At 47.2% G+C, this 21,911-nt stretch overlaps 1 protein-coding gene across 2 annotated transcripts in view; it reads right to left on the minus strand.

The window, feature by feature from the left end:
* Positions 1–336: 336 nt before the first annotated feature.
* The window catches only part of USP43 (ubiquitin specific peptidase 43), an 89,361-nt gene continuing 67,786 nt past the window's right edge, over positions 337–21,911 (minus strand). For both annotated transcript variants that reach the window (XM_028717163.2, XM_028717162.2), the window contains 8 exons: positions 20,671–20,782; positions 12,064–12,167; positions 8,426–8,503; positions 7,788–7,917; positions 6,007–6,334; positions 4,122–4,280; positions 2,879–3,037; positions 337–1,847 (listed from right to left, as the gene is read on the minus strand). In XM_028717163.2, coding sequence (XP_028572996.2) covers positions 808–1,847; positions 2,879–3,037; positions 4,122–4,280; positions 6,007–6,334; positions 7,788–7,917; positions 8,426–8,503; positions 12,064–12,167; positions 20,671–20,782 — 2,110 coding nt within the window. In that variant the 3' untranslated portion in view covers positions 337–807. The remainder of the gene's footprint in view (positions 1,848–2,878; positions 3,038–4,121; positions 4,281–6,006; positions 6,335–7,787; positions 7,918–8,425; positions 8,504–12,063; positions 12,168–20,670; positions 20,783–21,911) is intronic.

A 21,911-nucleotide genomic window follows, 5' to 3' on the forward strand; every position in this document is an offset into this window, starting at 1 on the left:
TATGAAGTGGAGCCACAAGCAAGGCAACTTAATAGCAGGAACTTGGATTCCAGCAGCCACATCAAACATTTCACATCTAAGACAGCTCTAGTTTGATCATTCTGGTGTGTAGGAAGGAGCTCCAGGAAATGCACAGAGTTGCCCCCAGAGTCCATTTTATACTGTGTACTTTATACATTTAAAGGCTTCGAGAAGAATGCGTCAGAATCCATTTGGATTGGAACACAAAAACCGAAATTACCCCTCCCAGTTGCCAGAACATCCAAGTGAACAGGCAACCTCTGGATTAACCCACTCATGTCCACCACTGATCCCCCAAACCATTGAGGCTCATCACGCATTTGAGACATTTTTAATAACAAATAGATCTGTAAAACCCAAAGGCCTGCAGAAAATAGAAAAGCTGGTATTATTGCATAGGGCAATGTCTAGATTCTCCCCATATTTTTCTCTTCCCCATTACCTGGTACCAAAATAAATGCCGTCACAAAACAGCACATCCTCTCGCTAGCATCATTAAAGCTATCTCTCAGTACAGAATAAATACTTTTAACTCTAAGATTCTCCCATCTGATCTATCCCTCTCTCCCCACCCCCCTTCTAACCCCATGGTTCACAATATCCCTGTTGCATCTTCCTTCCCAGGCAAGGCAATGGTGTCACTCAGTACCCCTTGAGAAACTCCCCGTGAAACAAGCACCAGCGAAACTTTCCAGCAATCTACAGATCTTTCCAAAGGCCCTGGCACCTCCAGAGCACCCAGGGTTGGCACTCTTTCAGTACTTCCGCATGAAATCACGGGCTAGTTCAGAAGCTGGATTCAGGTACAGCTAGTCTCCTGCCCAGAGATGCCGTGTGGTATTTTGCCCGCTGGAAAGTGCCACAAGAAACCCCCTCTAGAGTTAGCGGTGGTGTGTAACCTTGCAAGGAGACACTGTTGTTTGCCTTGCCAAAGGAGGTTGACCTGCTCAGCAACCAGTCACTCTTTCCCTTGCTGCTGCAGGAGCTTTGAGCACGTTTGATGTCCAACTCAGAACGGCAGATCCGCCCATTGGGCAGCCCCTCCGTGGAGCTGCGGCCCAGGGTGGAGCCAACTGCTCTGCTGCCTGTGATGGAACTCAATGTACCATTGGAGAGAGATGACCGGGAGGATGCCATGGCTGGTGGTGCAGCACCATGTCTCTCAGACTCACTGTGTCTCTTAGGGTCCCTCCGCAGGAAGCCAACTCTGAAGACAGCCAGCTTCCCCTCTGGCTGCTTCTCGCCCTCAGTGTCCCTCTCCCCAACACAGGGCATGAGCTTTTGGTCCTGGGCTCCTCTGCTCTTGGGCTGATAGTTGGATGGGGGAAGGTTTGTCCCAGTGCGCAAGGTCCCATTGATGTTCACTTTGCCCATGGGCTCCTCATCTTTCATTGGAGGTACTGTGCTGAGAGAGAGCACCAGTTTCTTTGGAGTCCGGGGCTGCTCGCCTACATCCTCCTTTGGCTTCCCAGCTCTTTTCATGCTGCTTGTGTTCTCCATGCTGGTGGGCACTTTGCCAGCGCTCTCTGTGGTGCCCACGCCTGCGAGCAGAGGATTGGGCTTTGCTTTGGCGACCGAAGGCCCACTGTCCTCCCCTTCCTTGGTCATGAGGGGGACAATGGACTCATTCGTGAACCGCGGTCTGCGGCCAGATTCCAGGTATTCCACGAGTTCCCCAGAAGGCTCTGCTGGCCATTCTTTGGACATGAAGGACCATCGCAAGGGCACTGGCTTGGGGGCTCCCAGTTTGGCCTTACTGGGAGAAGCTTTCAGGCTGATGCTCCTGCCTTGAACACCGCGCACCAGGGGTCGTGACTCAAAGCCACCTAGAAAAGAAAATTAAGATGGTTGGCAGGAGCTCCAGTTACTCTCTAAAGTCAGAGAAGTGACGCACACTCCCAACACAGGAATGTGTAAGCTTGTTTAGAAAAATAGTGACGTTGCCCAGACTTGTATTCTTGGACCTGAGTGACATTAGAACTCCTGAATTCTTCTCAGGCTCAGATTTTAATCAAAGCTGACCTTTCTCAAATTCATCTCCTTTTTATTCACCCATTAATCCTCCAATATCCCCCCCCCTCAAAAAAAAAACCCCATTTATCTGGCTGCTGATATTATGACAGCCCTTGGAGAAAATTACACATCCTGGTTGCTGCACACCAGGCACTAGAAGGTAGATATATCCCTCCTGACTTTAGCAGACATCAGCACCAACCAGGTAAGTGAAAGAGGGAAGTATGGGGAAGAAGCTTGGATGACGTGTTGGGGGATAAGTTCTAAAGAGTGGGGAGCTCAGTCTGAATGCGGACCGGCTTGCAAATAAGCTGTTTCTCAATTCTAGAAGCAACAGCTTGGTTTCATTCCAAGCCAATTGATTTGGGATTCAGAGGGGTGGGAAGCTTGCCCATTATCTGGATACAGGATGAGCTGGGCAAATGGATGGACCAAACACAGAGCTGGAGATTGGCTCAAAAGGACTGTGGCAAATTTGCCAATTTAAAGCCGCTTAGCAGTGCGCTAGTTTGCACTAGCAGATGCTAGTGCAAGAAAAGGCATAGAAAACCACCCCTGGTGGTGCAACAGGTGACTACTGTAGTCTTGATACTTCCTGGTGCACAACAAGCATCCACTAGCACAACGATTGCAATGCAATTTGAATTGCACAAGCTTTATATTCATCCTTACACTAGCAGAACAGTTCATTGGTTGCCACTGAGAGGCATTCAGCAAAGGGAGCATCCTGCAAGCCTTGTCAACAATGACAAAGGCTAGGGACCTGGTCTGCCAGCTGGAATGAGGTGGACTTTGTACCAGAAAGCCTAGGTGTATAGTGAGTAGCATAGCATGAATCAGGCACCTTTCTCTGGGCAGCTGCTGGCATTGGTGAGGGTAGGCGAGTCCGGCATTTTTGTCAGAGATGGGCAGGTAGCAGAGCTCCGGGACACCAGGCTCTCTCGCTTGCTATTTCCGCTGAGGCGTGCCAGCCAGTGTTCCGAGACAGAGGAACTGGTGGAACCTGCAAGAGAAATCCACAGAATTAAAGTGTTCTGGGGAGAGCCTTCCACCAAGGACTCCCCCAAAATAGGTGCAGTTGTCAAAGTCAGCCAGGGATTACGGGAAGCAGCAAGCTTTGCACAACCAGAGGTCCAGATGGGCCTTCTCTTGGTCACCTAAAACTTGCCATGTTGTGAATGTAGGACTGGGTTGGTTGGAGTGAGGTAAGCCAAGAATTTGCTGAACATTACAAACCCGTAAAAGCAACTAAAAAGCTAGAGATGAAGTGGGACAGTGGAAAGGAGAAAATTATTGGCTGACATATTGAAGGGAATTTTTTTAAAAAAATATTGCTTTGGGGGAGGACCCACCAAAATCTCACGTCCATTTTCAGGTCCAGAGACTTTTTGTGTTGCTTTGAGAATCATGCTTCAACAACAAACCAAAAGCAAGCACACCCAATATACATTGTGAAAAGTGTTGATGACACTCCAAAATGGCAACGTTTCTGTTAGAAAAATAACCTTTTTCTTTTATTTTTTTCTCTTTCTTTCTTTCTGTTTCTTTTCTTTTTGTGTGTTTTTATTTAGATTATTTTATCTTTGATATTCTAAAAAGATACTGGGTATTTGATATTAACTTTTGTGTATATTTTTTCAAACTTTAATAAAATCTATTTGGGGAGGGAGCGAAAAATAACCTAGTGGGTAGGGAGGTTCAAAGAAGTGGATTTGAACTGGGACTAGCTCTGAAATCAGCCAAGCTGTTTCCTGAGTTTTAGAGAAATGGATTGGCTCTTTCTCAAGTTCATCTCCTTTTTACTGGGGGGTGGGGAGGTCTGAAACCCCTTGGGCAGTGGAGGCTTGCCCAACGAGTCCTGCAATGGTCTCACATCAAGGTAAAGCAAGTTTACAGTGACTTCTTTTGGACTGAATAAGGCCCACATTTTTGTCTTACACCAGCATGAGTCTCAAGACTCGTGCTCTAAAACCCAATACCGTGTCTGTTGGAATTCTGTGTGTTTGTCAATTCCACCAGTAAAAGACATGGAACAGATAAAATGCCTGGAACAGTGTCACTGCATGGGTTAAGCACTGCTTACGCACCTCTAACAGAGCTTCCACCAGACCAGCTTGGAACCACACAGCGTCTCTGGTAGAAGAGGATGTAAGCACCACGAGTGCTGACTTCATCCTCCAAGACAGGTTCCACAGTGCTGTCATCATAGCTGTACCAATGACCATCCAAGGTGTTGCGACAGTAGGCTGGGGACAGAGTAGACAACCACATTAACGGAGACACTGGCTGGTGGGACTGAACTTCTTCCAAACGTGTGGTTTATATTGAAGCTGCTGAGAGAGATCCAGGCCAATCCTAATGATTATTCTCAGATGGAGGGCTTCAAATGCATCTATTGCAGGCATGGGGAACCATTGACCCTTTTAGATTTTGATGAACTACAACTTCCGTCATCCCTGATGATTGGCCATGTTTTCTGGGGTGGGAGTTGTAGTTCAGCAACATCTGGAGGGCCAAAGGGTTCACTAGAGAGAGGAAAAGTTGCTGGACAGTGGGATGATTTTCTAGCATTTGATCAGGCCAAGCAGGTAGTCTGCAAACAGAACTGGAGCTTCACATTTATTTCCTGCTTGATAAACATACTTGTATCCACATGCCTGTGATTGTCTCACACAGAGACATTTGTTGTCATGGATAGTATTCAGCATCCTAAGAATCTCAGGTCTGGATTCAACCACCAGCACAAGGACTGTTCTGCTAGTGTAAGGATTAATATAAAGCTTGTGCAATTCAAAATGCAGTGCAATAGTTGTGCAAGTGGAAGCTTGTTGTGCACCAGGAAGTATCAGGACTACAGTAGTTCTCTGTTGCACAACCAGGGATGGTTTTCTATGCCTTTTCTTGCACTAGCATCTGCTAGTGCAAACTAGTGCACTGCTAAGTGACTTTAATTAACATGACATTGAATTCCTCCCACAGCCTTGGTTTTCTTTTTTTTCCAAAAGAGATTTCTAGTTTTCTAACTCTGAAGATAAACCTGAACACATCTGGGAGAAATGAGATAAGAGGTGCTTCCAGGGAGCGAGATCTGAGCACCTTCTCCTGCCCTGCAATTAGCAGAAACAAAATGAAATATACCGTATTGGCCCAAATATAAACCACACTTTTTTTCCAAATTCTGACCATGAAAAGTTAAAGTGCGGCTTAAATTCACAACCTAACAAAAATTGGCTTTTACGTTATCGCTACTTAAACAGACATATGGTAAAAAGGGAGGGAGTTTTACTGCCAATTTGCGAGCTTGAGACTGTTGTGCAATTAATTCAAATGTCATTCATCGCTTTCCCCGTATTTTACAGTGCAGTATTGATTTTTTTATTTGCATTTACGGTGCTACGAACAGGTGTTTAACCCACTTGCAGGTCCTCTCTAGTACCCATAGAATTTTCTTCTACATTTGCCATTTATGGGTATGAGTGCCTTTTTAAGGGAGCAGCTTATATTCAGGTATTGTCTTTTTCTCTTTCCCCCCCTTGAATTTTAAAGGTGCAGCTTATATTGGGTGCGGCTTATATCCGGGCCAATACGGTATGCAGAGCAAAGATCTAAATGAAGATTCATTTAACTATAGTAAACAATGCCTCACTGTGCCTCCGATCTCTTTGGGGCTTCCTGCGCCCTCACTGACATCCTCTTCAAGCTCTGGGGAGGGTCTCTTTGAGACCCACAAGGGCTCTCCAGCTTCCTCCTGCCATTTCTGGGTTTGAATTGAAGTATTTACTTATTTATGCATTCACACGTGAGCAAGGGGACACCTGTATTCATTTTGCAGAATTCACCATTCCTTGGAGCAGGATTTTTTTGATCCCCCTTCTCCCACAAATCCCAGCAAACTACTCTCCTTAAGCAGCAGTTACCCAGAATTATACGGACTCCTGCACTTCCACCACCCACCACCAGTGGGGCACTCACCTGTGTAATGGCCGCCCTGCATGCTGCCGTGGTGATTGCAGACAGCATACAGGTCGTAGAGGAAGTTGCACTGGCCGCTTTCCAGGGCGGAGTGTTTCCAGGGACCCCACTTGCTGCCGCGGTTGCGCTTGGCCACGTGGGGAGCCATGTCAAGCCCGCGGAGGGGGAAGTGCACCAGCGTGGAGAGCTTGTGGCGCTGCTCGCCCACCTGCCGGAAGCGCTTCAGGTGAATGATGAGGATATCGGGCAGTGTCCATAGGCTGAGCTTCACCATGCCCTGCTGGAGCACCTGACAGTGAGGGCAGCGCCAGGCATCATCAGGGGCCAGCTGCGGATGGGGGGGGGGGGAGAAAGAGAGAACAGAAAACAGACACCAAGGGCTTTGTCAGGTTTAGACACTGGAGCACAGATTCAGCAATCACTTGAATGAGAGGGGTGGGTGGCAACACTGCTTGATGAGCATATTCTAAAGGTAAAGGTAAAGGGACCCCTGACCATTAGGTTCAGTCGTGGCCGACTCTGGGGTTGTGGCACTCATCTCGCTTTATTGGCTGAGGGAGCCAGCGTACAGCTTCCGGGTCATGTGGCCAGCATGACTAAGCCGCTTCTGGCAAACCAGAGCAGCACACGGAAACGGCGTTTACCTTCCCGCCAGAGCGGTACCTATTTATCTACTTGCACTTTGACGTGCTTTCGAACTGCTAGGTTGGCAGGAGCAGGGACCGAGCAACGGGAGCTCACCCGTGGTGGGGATTCGAACCGCCGACCTTCTGATCAGCAAGTCCTAGGCTCTGTGGTTTAACCCACAGCACCACCCGCATCCTCTTCTATGCACCCTTATTAGTCATGTTAAATTTAGGACACCCCTGAACAAAACAGAGTCTGGGAGAACAAGATTAGCACTCCCATCTCTATTGCTCATGCTGTGTTGCTGTTAATTAAATTTCTATACTGCTCTTCATCCGAGGATCACAGGGCAGTTTACAATATGCACAACATAGTAACAAACAAAAACAATCCCCATCCCCTACAGTTTAAAAGACTATACAGTGGTACCTCTAGTTACAAACTGAATTCATTCCGGAGGTCCATTCTTAACCTGAAACTGTTCTTAACTAGAGGCGTGCTTTTGCTAATGGGGCCTCTTGCTGCTGCTGCGCCGCCAGCACACGATTTCCGTTCTCATTCTGGGGCGAAGTTCTCAACTTGAGGTAACTCTTCCAGGTTAGCGGAGTTTGTAACCTAAAGCATTTGTAACCTGAGGCATTTGTAACTCGAGGTACCACTGTATATAGTTTAATTAGTCAAAGGCTTGGAAGAAGAGGAACCTTTTTGACTGGTGCCTAAGGATATGTAACAGGGGTGTCAGGCGTGCCTCCTTAGAGAGAGCATTGCAAAAGCAAGGAGCCACTGCAGAAAAGGCCCCGTCTCGTGTTGCCGTACTCTGAACTTCTCATGGAGGAGCCACATAAAGAAGGGGCTCGGAAGATGATCGCAGGGTCTGCGTTGTTTGCCATCTGCCAGTCAGTAGGGAGAGACCTGCTTCAATTGTTTCCATCGCAATTGAGTGCCCATGTGGTTTAGTGTCAGGATAAACCCTGGGAGACTAGGGTTCAAATCCCCACTCAGCCATGGAGCTCACTGGGTGACCTTGGGCCAGTCGCTGCCTCTCAGCCCAACCTACTTCACAGGGTTGTTGTGAGGACCTCAGAGATAAAAGCAAGAAATGAATGATAAACAAGCTGAATCCCAGTGTGTCCTTGGCACTCATGCGAGGATACCTGTTCCTCCTTGGTGTAGAGCTGGAAGCATTCGTCCAGGGTGCAACTATGCTGCTGCTGGTGGAGCTGCTGCTTCAGCCTCACGCTTTCTGCATCCTCAACCACTTCTTCCTGGATATTGCCAAACAAGCTGCAAAAAGGCAGATGAAGGGGGTCAGCAATGGCTCAGACCTGATTGTGACTCTACTATGGTTAGGCAAATGGGTCTACATAATGCCCACATGCCCAAGCCAACCACCTGTTCTTTTCAACTCCCATCCAGAGCTTTAATCCATAATATCTCTGCCCAGTTGGCCAGAATTGTGTGAATGGCATGCATCCGCCCTTTGTGAAAACACAGTCTCAATGCAAGAGCATGGGGGGGGGTGCACGCCCTTGGTGAAAAATGGAAATTAGAGTTGAGGGGCTCTACGGACAGAAGGTAATGCACTTGGCAAATTGTGCTGATGTGGCAAATGCCCCGTTCAGTCCAGTTCAGGGATCTGTCAATGTGGGGCAAAGAAGATGCAGTGCGGTGCAAACGCCATTTGAATTTCGGGGGGGGGGCGGAGTGAAAGTCCTTTAAGGAGCCACACTTGTGCCCACCATGATGGCCGGCTAGGGAGATTTAACACAACGTACTTGCAATGCACACTCACCATTCTTTGGTGCTCACATCCCACTCGATCACCAGCTTCACATGTGCGGGACCACCAGGACCACCAAACTGAAGCGCTCTGCAGGAAGACAGAGCCATTAGATTTATGCTGCAGGCTCCAATGCAAGTAGCCTTGAATGTAATGATTCAGACAAGTGTATCCCAGAAAAAAATGGGGAGTCCAGTTAGTCCTGGAGAATCTTGGTTCAGAAAGAATAAATCCATTGAAATTAACAAACAGGATTAACGTAGGTCCATTACTTTCAATGGGTCTGCTCTGAGATGAGCTTAGTTGGATAAAACCCATGGTTTCAAAGAAGCTTCATCTGGTGTTCCTTTGCTTACTGAGACACTTGTAACAGGGAAAGGGAACAGTGCACCAGGAAGCATCTAAGCCTCTGTTACTGCCGAACATTCCATGTCACTTTGACCTGTGGGGCTTGTTTCTGAAGATCCCCAACTCCAAACTGCTTCGGAAATGTTTGGCAATTAATCAGCTCCTGCTTCTGGAATCCTGCTATGGAGGTTTGCCTCCTCGAAAGCCTCATATTGTCTTGTTCATGCTTGTGCAAAGGGCTGCAGTGTGGGCATTATGGAGCCAGACCCTAGTTTGCATGAGGTCCAAATCCGAGGGCCTTCTGGTGGTTCCCTCACTGTGAGAAATGAAGCTACAGGGAACCTGGCAGAGGGTCTTCTTGGTAGTGGCGCCTGCCCTGTGGAATGCCCTCCCATCAGATGTCAAGGAAATAAACAACTATCTGACTTTTAGAAGACATCTGAAGGCAGCCCTGTTTAGGAAAGTTTTTAATGTTTGGTGTTTTATTGCTTTTTTATTATTATTACTAATATTCTGTTGGGAGCTATGGGCATAAATAATGGGCGGGATATAAATAATAAGTTGTTGTTGTTGTTGTTGTTGTTGTTGTTGTTGTTGTAAACTATGGCCTTTTCCCATTTGTCCAACTCCCTCCCAAAGTATTTGGAATTCTGTGCATGTCTTTAGTGCTAGGGCTCAGCCCGGGAGGAGCTAAAGTAAGAATGAAGAATTCATCTCTGATCAGGTGCAAAGTGCCATTGAAAAAAAACAACAACACACAGGCAATAACTGCAAATCTGAAATGAAGAACTAGGGTCCCCAGATCAGGGATCATGGCTGCTCGACTCCTTGGCAAGCTTCAAAACCAGGGCATATCTCTTTCTACAGATAAACCAACGGGAAGTAAAGCCTCTTTGCCGTCACACACAGATCACAGAATTGTAGAGTTGGAAGGGACCCTGAGGATCATCTATTTCGACCCCCTGCAATGCAGGAATCAGGTGCCGTGCTGTCACTAGTGTACACCTCTAGCCATCTGACTACTTCCTCATTGCAAAGCCCTGAGACCCGTTGGTGGGTCTGCTCTTCCCCACAGCAGCCACAATGTCCCCATTTTTGCCTTAAGATGTTCAGGCGCAGGAGGCCTACTTGCACAGCTAGCAATAGGTTCAAGCTCCTGCAGGATAGGGGCAGGCTAGGCTCATTGCTCCAATTCAGAGCCAAAGTTCAACCTTTTATCTTTCCTGCAACAGGCAGCTTCCAGCCCCCAGCCGGGTGCTGTGGTGTGCCCATACACACAGAAGAGATGCTGCGGTTGGGTTCCTGTTTCTTTCCGATTAAGCTCCATGCACCTAACTCCCCAACGGGGATCCCCATAGAAACCTCTGGGGGCCAGTGAGCAATGCAATTAGCAAGGGTTGTGGCACATACACAGGCAGGGTGACAGCAGCCGATTCACTTCTCTGCTTCCTGGGGACATTATCTGAGCTAACATTATCTTTGACTAGAATCCAGCTAGCAGCGGCAAGGCATTAATAATTCATCGGCCCCTCCGTGATGGCTCGACAGCGATGCACGTCCGGCTGGGCGCTGCCGCTTCAGGGCTGCCAGGCCTGGTGCGCAGCCTTGGTGCCGGGAGTTTGAAAGCAGGGAAGATGCCACGGAAGGAAATTAGCTGCCCACCATCTATTTAGCTGCACCCACCTGGAAGGACCCCAGTTAAAATGGCCACCCGCCCAGTTTGTCAAGCCAAGGAAGGAAACCGGCACGGAACTGCCACACATAGCTCCGTGCGACACAACACCTGCCTTGAGGCAGAAGGTTCGATCCTCAACAACATCTCCATGTGGGATTGGGAGACACTCCCTGTCTGAAATCCAGGAGAGCTGCTGCTAGCCAGTGTAGGCACTACTAAGCTAGATGGATGCAATGGTCTGACTCAGTATAAGGCAGCTTCCTAGGTTCTTGCATTTACACAGCCAATAGCAGTGTCCATAGTAGTGACCAGGAGAGAAATGACTGCTGGGAGGAGCACAGAGAGAAGAAACTCCATGTGATTTAATGGTACAGTGTGTACACAGCTTAGGCTAAACAGGTCTTGGGGCCAACATCAATGCATCAAGTTTAGATCAAATGCATGTTAGAGAGGCGACTTTGGTTGCTGTCCCACAACCACAGAAACCCTCTGAGACTTGTCTGAGCATCATCCAGAAGCATTCTTGGAGCTTGTTTATTCTGGATCATGTTTCATATCAGGTGTGGTGTTTTAACATCCTGCATCTGTTGTTAAAAGTTTTACTTGAACGTGCCATCAAGCACCAGCACACTGATACCCACTCAGAGAAGAGGGAAGCTTAAGAATCTAAAGAAATGCAGTACAGTGGTACCCCGGGTTAAGAACTTAATGCGTTCTGGAGGCCCGTTCTTAACCTGAAACTGTTCTTAACCTGAGGTACCACTTTAGCTGATGAAGCTGAGGCTCCAATACTTTGGCCACCTCATGAGAAGAGAAGACTCCCTGGAAAAGACCCTGATGTTGGGAAAGAAGGAGGGCACAAGGAGAAGAGGACGACAGAGGACGAGATGGTTGGATAGTGTTCTCGAGGCTACCAGCATGAGTTTGACCAAACTGCGAGAGGCAGTGGAAGACAGGAGTGCCTGGCGTGCTCTGGTCCATGGGGTTACGAAGAGTCGGACACGACTAAACAACAACAACAACCACTTTAGCTAATGGGGCCTCCCACTGCCACCGCGCCATTTGTGTTCTCATCCTGAAGCAAAGTTCTTAACCTGAGGCAATATTTCTGGGTTAGCGGAGTCTGTAACCTGAAGCATTTGTAACCTGAAGTGTCTGTAACCCGAGGTACCACTATACAGTGGTACCTCGAGTTACAAACGCCTCAGGTTACAAACGCTTCCGGTTACAAACTCCACTAACCTGGAAGCATTACCTCAAGTTGAGAATTTTGCCCCAGGATGAAAACAGAAATCGTGTGCTGGTGGCGCAGCGGCAGCAAGAGGCCCCATTAGCGAAAGCACGCCTCTAGTTAAGAACAGTTTCAGGTTAAGAACGGACCTCTGGAATGAATTAAGTTCATAACTAGAGGTACCACTGTAATTCCTTATTACAACAGGGAGCTCTTTTTGGAGCCCAGGAGGAAGGAAGACGAACAGAGGTTGCTGCATAAAGTTAGGGAAGAAGAAGCTCAGTAAACAGGATCCATGACTAGTGAGAGAACAGAATAGGCAGGTCCTCAGTCCTCTGCTCTTTTTATCCCTCCAGTCACTTATTTCTAGCAGTATCTCTATGTCTGATCTCTTACCTGTCCACCGCTGGATGATAGAGAGGCCAGCTGTCCTGGGGAGAGAGGTAGCTGCAAAGCGCAGAGCCGCCAACCACTCGCACCTGGAACAGGCTCGGAGTAGCCTGAAAAAGACAAAGGAAGGGGAGAGAGAAGGAGTCAAAGGATCTGCTCTCCCTGGCAAAGACTTCTGATAAATCAGGGGCTCAGGGTGGGGCAAACAAGGGCAAACACAACGAGGCAGCTGCACTGTGGGAAGAGCACTGTGTGGCTAATCTTTTGTGTCGCATATCCTTTGGGATAAATCTAGGTGTCTCCAGCAGATTTTCAATGAGTACCTTACTACGGAATGGTTAACACAGTCTGTTTCTTCTGCAAGGAAGTGGGCTGCTGCCCCTTTTTAGCAATTGCAGGGAAAACAAGAGTGTTGAATCTGACTATGCTGAGATGATTGGATAATTCTGTTGTAGTTGTTGAGGCACACATTTCTCTAGTACTCAAACAGTTCACTATGGAGCTTATTTCTCAAAGACTCAAACGGCTCACCATGCAATAGTATCTCCGCTCCAGCCAGTGTGACTACCAGTGCTCAGGGACAATGTGAGCTATAACCAAATGACACCTGGAGGGCTACAGATCCTCTTCACATCTATTTCTTAGGCCCACCCATCCTAAAGTCATGTGTGTGGCTAGTAGACAATAAAACTCAGAGCATCCTTTTGTTCATACTATCAAGGGGGGAGGGTTGAAGAGTGGCAAAAGAAAGCTTCCTCTAGTTTTCCAGTGCATGCTTATGAGCAGAGCTGTGATTTCCATTTCCATTTCCAAACAGAAATAGGAGGTGATCAGTATTGTGGACTAATTAATCTAACACAAAGAGTGTGGGTCTGATAACGCACTTAAAGTAAATTGCATGTTCACACAGGCAGATGGATCCCATACGACGACGACCATCTCACTTGGCTCCCGCTCCATCCGAAAATTGTCTAGCATTCCACAACCTTTTCCCCCTGGTGCCAGTTGCAATTTCCCTGTTGTCATACAAATGGACTCATTTACTCCTCCCTCCCGCTCCATAATGCTGTTTTGTCATTAAAACCAGAGTATGATTAGCCAGTACATTCCAGATTTCATTATGTTTTGTGTCCAGCTCCCTCGTCTTCTTGACAGAGAATGTAATGAGACCTGATGAGGGGACAAATATGAATCCATTATCTTGACACTGTTCAGATTATAATCCACCCGCCCCTTGGACAGGTGTCAGAAAGAGTGATGTGCCCCCCACCTCAGCACCGCTTGTATTGGGGATGGGAGCAGGGAGTAACCAGCAACTCTGACCTCCTACACCTCCTCCCCACCTCATCCCTGGCTTCTGCCAGCAGGAGTTGGTGTCGCTTCAAAATTAGCCTTATTACCTTCCTATCCGCATGGAGCCGAGGAGGCAACAGCAGACCCAATGTTTATAGATCAGCTAATAAAACTGTACATTGCCATGAAGAGAATGCCACACTGGAAGTCCAAAAAGCTCAGAGAAAATAGGCAGAGTCTCTGGAGTGAGAACGACAGAGCCCCAATTATCCACCATCTGCAAGCAGGGTCCAGGGTACCAGAAAAACATGGAGGACATATTTGACAAAGGTCAACTGATCAACATCACAGTTCCAGGAGACAGTATGTTCCAGGCCAGCTGGTATTTACTGGATTCCTCATTTCCCTAGTGCGAAACGAACAGGACTTCCCACTGAGAGCTAGAGGTTTACGAGCTCATTCCTCCAAATGACAAACACGGGACCCTGGACACACTGGGGACTGGAAAGGACAACCTCTCATTGGAACGGGTATCTGCACCCCCTGTTCCTCCTGTCCAGAAGTTCAAGACTTCACAACTGGGTCTCACCACTAGCACTGAGCAACAGGTGGTGCCTGGTCAGTTCAAAACATACATTATGCAAACTGGTTAGTTTCGTTGTGCAAGACTTTGCTTCTGTTAACCAGGGAGAGAGCCAAATAGTTCTGCAGGGTGCATACACTCTGCCCCAATGCCCACTGGAAATCCTGATCAATTTCTCTCTACTACTCCACCCCAATTTAAGACATTTCACGATATATTGCTGACACATTGCTCTCCTTGCAACCATGCAAGCCAGAAACTCCAGACAGGCATTTTTAGGAGGAACCCAATAACAAATTTTGCAGGGTCATTCTTATTCAGAAAATCAAACGCCCTTAGCCCTGCCTTTATCTATCTTGCTTTTCCTGACATGCTTAAGGATCCCCCCTTTTTTTACTCCCAGTCTCGATATACAGGCTAAGAAAAATTGCTCTGCTCACGTGTCACTTGCTTCTCACTTTTCTTATGTCTGGTCTTCAAAGCTGCAGGGCAGCAGAGCCACACCCGCCCCGCCCCCCACTTATTTGCCTCCAAAAGGCCAGCTGGCTCCATTGCCTGCACTTCTATAAATATCCCCGGGGCAGCCATGAAAGCAGCAGAGGGCCACAGAGTTAATTAAATACCTGCATGTTTTAATTAAACCTAATTTAATGAAAACAGCTCTTTGGAACCAGGAACCCAGAACAAGCTGCATTAAGTTACAAGGGGGCTTGTTAGCTCTTGATGTAGATGGCCTCCTTTTCAGCAGAAACACACAAAAGATGGCAGGGTGTGGGGTGTATAACTGAGACCCTGCACTGTACTAGGCAGCCTCTTCCAACAACAGGAAGGGGAGGTGTGTGAGTGTCACTTTGTGACCAATCCCCATTGACAACCTTACCTACGATGAACATGCTTAATCCTCTTTCAAAGTTATTTGATTTGGTGGCCATCATTTCATCGGGTGGGTGCAAATTCCAGTTTAACCATGTGCTATGTAAAGAAGGACTCCCTTTGGTCTGTCCTTAATCTTCCAACATTCAGTTTCATGGAATGTCCACGAGTTCTAGTTCTAGTTACAGGTAGGTAGCCATGTTGGTCTGCCGTAGTCAAAACAAAATTTAAAAATTCCTTCCAGTAGCACCTTAGAGACCAACTAAGTTTGTTATTGGTATGAGCTTTCGTGTGCATGCACACTTCTTCAGATACACTGGAACAGAAGTCACCAGACCCTTATATATAGTGAGAGGGTGGGGAGGGGTATTACTCAGAAGGGTGGTGGGAATGGGTGATTGGCTGATATGTGTGGTAAAACTGTTGACGACTGTTAATGACTGCAATTGGTCTTACAGGAAAAAGCAAGGGGTGAGATGGCTAAAAATAGATTTATCATGTATAATGAGATAAGAATCCAATGTCTCTCTTCAGACCAGGTCTCTCCCTTGGTTGTTCCAAGTGAGCTTTCCACCTTTTGCCTTTTCTATTCTCTTTAAAAAAAAAATATCAATCAATCAATCAATCAATCAATCAATGCCTGTTACCTAAGTCCATTTTTTTGTTTTGCCATAGATATGCCCAACCCCCCGACTGATTCTTCACCTTATTAAATCCTTTGCTTCCTCAATATTTTCCTGGACACTGAACACGCTCAGTTCCTAACACCGCATTATCAGGAAAGAAGACGACAACTATTTGAATGAGATATGGAAGGTCAGACCTGTGGATAGCTCAGTTGGTAGAGCAGGAGGCTCTTAATCTCGGGGTCGTGGGTTTGAGCCCCATGTTGGGTAAAAGGTTTCAGTTGCAGGTGGTTGGAAGACCCTCATTGTCCCTCCCAACCCTACAATTCTATGAGGCACTTTTAAGCATGTGCAGCCCATTCATGCAACTGACAATTACTAGAAGCTCTCATCGTGACATGTCAAAAATCACCAGTTTGCCTCTCAGGAGCTTGTCATGGTCTGGTTATTTACCTGTGAGGCCTGTTTGCAATTAGAACAGCCTCCCTTCAAATCCTTAGGGGACTGCACAATGCTCTGCAAGCTTTACCAGGGGATTTTGGCTCTTGTGGGCTTTGGGCTATGGCCATTGATTTCTCCTTGGAGGAGAAGAGGCTCTGTTCCACAACAGGGAGTAAAATCCTACCCGCAGCTGTACAGGAAAGCCCCATGGCCCACCGAACTGCTGGAAGCTTCTACAAAAACCAGACACAACCTGCTCCCTTTCCAGAAGAAGGCGTTTTTACATGGTGAATTCCACGCTGGCAGAACGGCCTGCCTTTGCGTCACAACATTTGCCTGCCTCTGTGAGTCTTCTCACCCTTCACATTTCAATGTGACGACCACGCGGAAGCCTTCCTGCTCGAGCTCTCGCGCAGTCTTTTGGCCAAGGTGCAGCAGTTGGCCTGCTCGTTTCGAAGCTGGTTATTATGAAGCCAATTCATTAAGACTTCATGGACCGCAAACCTCCACTCGCTGCCTGGCCCGCAGCGGGGGAAACGTCTTGGCTCCCAACGCCTCCTGCAAGGGGCACAGTCTTGCTAGGTAGCTCCATCTTAATATTTCATGTCAAGCAGCTATGGGATGGCTCCCTTGCGGATGAACCGTGCTGCTGGCTCACCACTCTCCGTGACTCTTTTGCAAGATGAGCTGCTGCTGCTGCTGCTGCTGCTGCCGCCTTGACAGGGGAAGGGGGGGGGGAATGCAGTGCACACAGCAGAAATGCCCAGTTGCTCTCACTTGTGCAGGCACTTGCCATTAAAGGACAGCTCGCTATAAACACCCAGCCTGCGGCTGGTGACTTTTGCTTGGTGCTTTTGTAACTACATTTAACAACTGAAATAAAATACCAGTTACAGGTCTATTACATGTACCCCATTGCTGTCAGATGCTCAAAGCAAAGCAATCTGGGGAGGATCTGGTGAATATTCACTTGTAGCCAAATTCAGAATAACGAATGGAAATGCTGTACCGAATCTGACCATCAGTCCGTTTAGTTTGGTAAACTGACTGGCAGTGGCTCTACAGGATTTCAGGCAGTAACCTTTTATAGCCTTTATCTGGAGATGGCAGGCACTGAACCTGGGTCACGCAACGCATATACTCCACCCCTGAATTACAGCCCTTCCATCTTATAGGGTGGGTCCAAATAAAAACAATGAAAATCACCCTGATTGTTTTGGATCTGTGAGGATAACTACTTCCCATAGAAGTAGTTGACCATGTCTAAAATCCAATCTTCCCCGTCTACTGCGAATTCCATAGGCTTGAAGCTGCTGCACATACCAGCCTCACAACATAAAGCACTCTGCATGTGGTCAGATTTAAAAGGACAACCGTGTAGCTATTTGTTTGCTTTTATTTATTTTTCAGCCCACTCTTTCCTTGCCAAACCGTCCCAAGCAATGCTTGACTTTCGAGTCCATCCTAGGAGACACATCATTGGGAAGGAATGAAGGTAGCCAAGTTTTAGTTAGATTGGCGGAATGAAGGTAACTTGAAACAGCATAAACTGTGCACGTGCTAATGGCATGTTTTAAGGCAGCAGCTGGGCTCAGGAAGGATGAATTTGTCCCCATGCCCTGATTCACTGACCAGGCCCATTAAGTAGGGGCATTATTTTCTTCTGAACAGTTCATTACTATGGGCCACCAGACAATGGACTTGCACAGATCAATGGGAAATGCTACAGTCTGCAATAGCAATATATTTCTTTCTGCTCTTCCAAAAGATAACCAATGAAGGAGAATGAATGATACACCGCAGGCTGCTCACCTTCATTTATAAAATGTACCTGGAATTTCTGGGGTTTTGTGGGTCTTAGGGGAAAACAGAATGTCCTGGAAATCATCTCTCTGCATTTAGAATTCTCTCTCATTGCCCCCTTCTTTCTTACTTTGAAGCATACCACTTCATGGGTTGAGTCCGGGAGCCCCTATTCCCAGACCTTAATCCCAAAATACATGAAGTGATAACAGAATGCCACTGAGCATGGGCAGAGTGTTTTTCACTCACTGCCAAGTAAGCACAGACAACCCATAAGCACTACTAGGATGGATGAACAAGCCATGATGGGAGTAGTTTTCCAGAGAGAACCGAGGTCCCAAACGTATATAAATGAACAACTGGACTTCCCATAAAGACTTTGAGATGCTGTAATTTCCAGGGCATTGAGGTAGCTGTAATGATCACAGAATCATAGAGCTGTTTGAAGATGACTGTCATATCTCCTTTCAGTCTCCTCTTTCCTAGGCTAAACATACCCAGGTCCTTGAACCATTCCTCATAAGGCTTGGTTTCTGGACCCTTAATGAAGTAGAACATTATTTTCTGCAACACCCACATTTGCAGCAATGGCTAAAATGGCTTGCGGGAGGCAAGGAGAGTCTTGGCACCCAGTTCATGCTACTCTGAGGCCCCTGATGCTGATGAGCACAAAACCACCACCCTCCACTTTTAGTCACAAATTACACTGGTAATGATCAGCTCTGGAGATGAATCTGGAGAGCACCTCTTCCAAAAGGAGCACCTACTGTTTTCAGTGTTCGACTAGATAATTTAGCTATAGAAGCTGAAATAAATAAATAAAATAGCAGAACTATATGCCTGGCACATCTTCCAGACAGGGACACACAACACTTCACAGACTGCACAGAACCACATCAACTTGCTATCTGCAAACACAGGAGAGGCAGGCAAGAGCTGGGCCACACATCAGGATCAAACAGCTGGGAAATGCCTGCTGTAGCCATCAGTTCTTCTGCAGCTACCCTCTCAAAGCCTTCAGCAAAAAGATGAGAGCGCACCCCCAGCCACAGTGTTCACAAGGGGCCAGCTTAGTCATCCCTTCCAATTACCTTCCTGAGTACATTGCTTTGCTTCCACCCATATAAATGAATGGTGTCTACTCGCTCCTATGAGAAAAAGTAGAGGGACAAACTGCTGTGCGGCACTTCCGGACTACCACTATCACCGCCAACGCAGGCAGAGAGAAACACCATGCAGGAGTCCCTGCCACCCCTCATAATGGCAGCTAATGTGTAGCAGTGGGGCTCATGGAGGGGTGGGGTGGCAGAGGAAGTGGTATCCTCCCAGAGATGCTCCTCAGAAGGAGGCGAGGTAGCAGTGGTGAGGTTGAGGGAGCGTTGGGACAACAGCCCTATATGCACATCTCTGGGGCTGTCACTGCTGCTGCCCCATACCTCCCCTAACCTTGCAGCCACCATCTCACTTCACCCCATCCCTGTTCCCAGTGAGCACATTGCTGTTGCCAGGAGGGTACTACTGCTTCTGCTGTCCCAGCCAACATAAAAGGGAAAACATGAGTCCTTGCCAAACATTCAGCGTGAACACAGACGGGAGGAAATGTCTATTTATAAACATACAACCCCTGAGAATGCTTTTTTCCACTCATTGCATGCAATCGGCAGTGTTTATTGCCGCAGTTTTTATTTCCAAATGTTCGGTTTGGAAGAAACAGAGGGTATTAGGAGGCCGGAAGCAGGATTCTCTCCCCTCCGAGAGTACTACACGGTGTCAATCATGCCAGGGAAAAAGACCTGCCAAGCATCTACAAGTGACTACCCTGGATCTGGATGCAATAATCAATCTTCATTTTGCACAGGAATTTAATTTTAGGTCCCTTGTGGCAACCAATTATGATTTAATAAGCTGTAATTTAATTAAAACGCTACCCACTTAGAGCAACTCCAAAAGGCAAGTAACAGACACACAAAAATATAACACTTAAACTAAATCATTTTTCCCCTATGAGGAATTTAGTGTCTTCAGAACTAGATCAAAAGTTTATAATTTTGTCACTGTGCCTTGCTATAAGTAAGCCCTGCCTTCCTTTCCTCTCCTCTGTCCTTTCTTTGCTATTGTCAATCTATATTCCAGTTTGTAAGCCTCTTGAGGCAGGGACCTGCTCTCTTATATAGAGTAAAGCACCACATAACACCAATTCTGTGCAACCTTCACTGGCTGCCAATGCCAGGGCCAATTTAAGGTTCTGGTGTTAACACTAAAAACCCTAAACAACTTTGAGCCCAAATACTTTGAAGGAGTGCCAAGGTACTGAGATCTGCTGCCGGTGGCGGGGGTCAGAGCACTGCTCATGATCACGAAACGCAGGACAAGGACTTTTCAGTGGTGGCATCCTGCCCATAAAATGACCCCACCCAGGATGTTTTGGTTGTCACCCTCATTACTGAATTTCTGACAGTCGTAAGACACATCTCTTCCCTTGGGTCTTTGGGAGAGTTTGATGCTGTTCTGCATTGATTTGGTTGCATTAATTAAGGTGAAGGCCAGATTATTGTTCTACACTACTACGTTTTTGTGTGCTTCGACGGAACTTCTTGTTTTAATCATATTTCTCTACACTGCCCCACGATTCTTGCTGATGAAGGGTAGTTAAGCAAATAAACAATTTGAAATGGAAAAGAAATATACAAATAACTACAGCTACAGGCCAATAATTGCCTGTAAGTGGAGGCAGTTTCCCCTGCCCCATCATGATTTGTGACTTGGGAGAGCGATGGCTGCTTCCTAAGGTATTTGGGGCAGAGGTTAGGATGACCCAAGAGCTCCCTGGCATGCTTACTGACTCTTGGCACTCTGTTCCTGCTTAAATTTTGCTGAGAGTACAGTATGTTCTGTAAGAAGCTGCTGCCCTTCAAACACTGCATCTCTCCTACTCTCCAGGAGCAGGAGAAACAGGGCAGATGCAACAGTGCCTGGACAGCAGGGTGGACTCACCTGTACTTGGGCCTCCCTTCTCATCAGATAGCGCATTTTGCCCAGGATGCACTGCTGCAGCTGATCCCACAACATGGCTCTGTCTTCCCGCATCAGTAAAGGTGGGCCAAACCTGAAAAGCACATTAGAGAATTGCTGTGGGTTGCGCAAAGAAACTAGCCTTCAGGTGCCTTTTGCTCACTTAGTGATACAAAAGAAGCCAAGACATCACTCACTCACTGGCAGAGGTATCTAAATTTTAAAGTTACTTCCCAATGAAATGAAGGGTGGAATTCAACATCACATTAATTTGATCATGCCAGCGGGGACTTATTTCAGAATAGCCGACTGCCAGAGTTCAGCAAGAAAGATGCTCTAAATTTCCCACTTCTCCTCTTCCATCACCCATCGTTTTGCCCAGGCCCATTGATCTCCGGGAAATGCAACTACATTTCAGATGTCAGGGGATAACGGAGCAGCATCTCTGAGGTTGGGATGATATTCTTCCCAGGCTGCTACCCAATTGGAATGTTACCATTCAGGCGACCCTCTGCTGACCCTGGACAATGGGCAGCCGGCAAACTAAAGGCCCATTGCTGTTCCTGGGTAGGAAAAGAGCATCTCAAGCCACTAATATAAATGCCTGCACTTTTTAAAGCATTCACACCAATGTGCTGCTTGACCTGGGGTAGGACCGTAGCTCAGTGATAGAATATAACCTTCCTTGTATAAGGTCCCAGATTCAATCCCTAGCATCTCCAGGAAAGGCTGGAGACGACCCCTGTCTGAAACCCTGGAGGTTCACTGCCCATCAGTGCAAACTCTACTGAGTAGGGTGGATTCAGTGGCCTGACTTGCTATAAGGCAGCTTCCTATATTCCCTATGTTTGTTCAGCCAGTTCTCCTCTGTACTTCTCCCCAACTGATACTGCCTGAGAAGGGAAGAATGATGAAGGGGTGACTGGTTGTGCATTCATGTTTTCTTGAATGGCTGACAGTGGTGGCGGTTACATTACCAATCTCAGCTTTCTCTATGTAGACTAAAGGGAAGCTCATCAAGACGAAGGGTGCAAGACCAGCAGGAGGCAGTGCAGGCAAAGGATTAAGGGAAACTGTCTCTCTCTGTGTTCTCACCCTGTTGTACGTTTGGCCAGTCCTCTGCATCAGTCAGCTTTACTGGGTGCAAGAAAGCTCCCCAAGCAATATCCAATGTCGTGATGAGACGTGAAAGCACAAACTAAGAGAATTCTGAAATAACTCGA

Source organism: Podarcis muralis, chromosome 2 (assembly GCF_964188315.1).
Source record: "Podarcis muralis chromosome 2, rPodMur119.hap1.1, whole genome shotgun sequence".
Lineage (NCBI taxonomy): Eukaryota > Metazoa > Chordata > Lepidosauria > Squamata > Lacertidae > Podarcis > Podarcis muralis.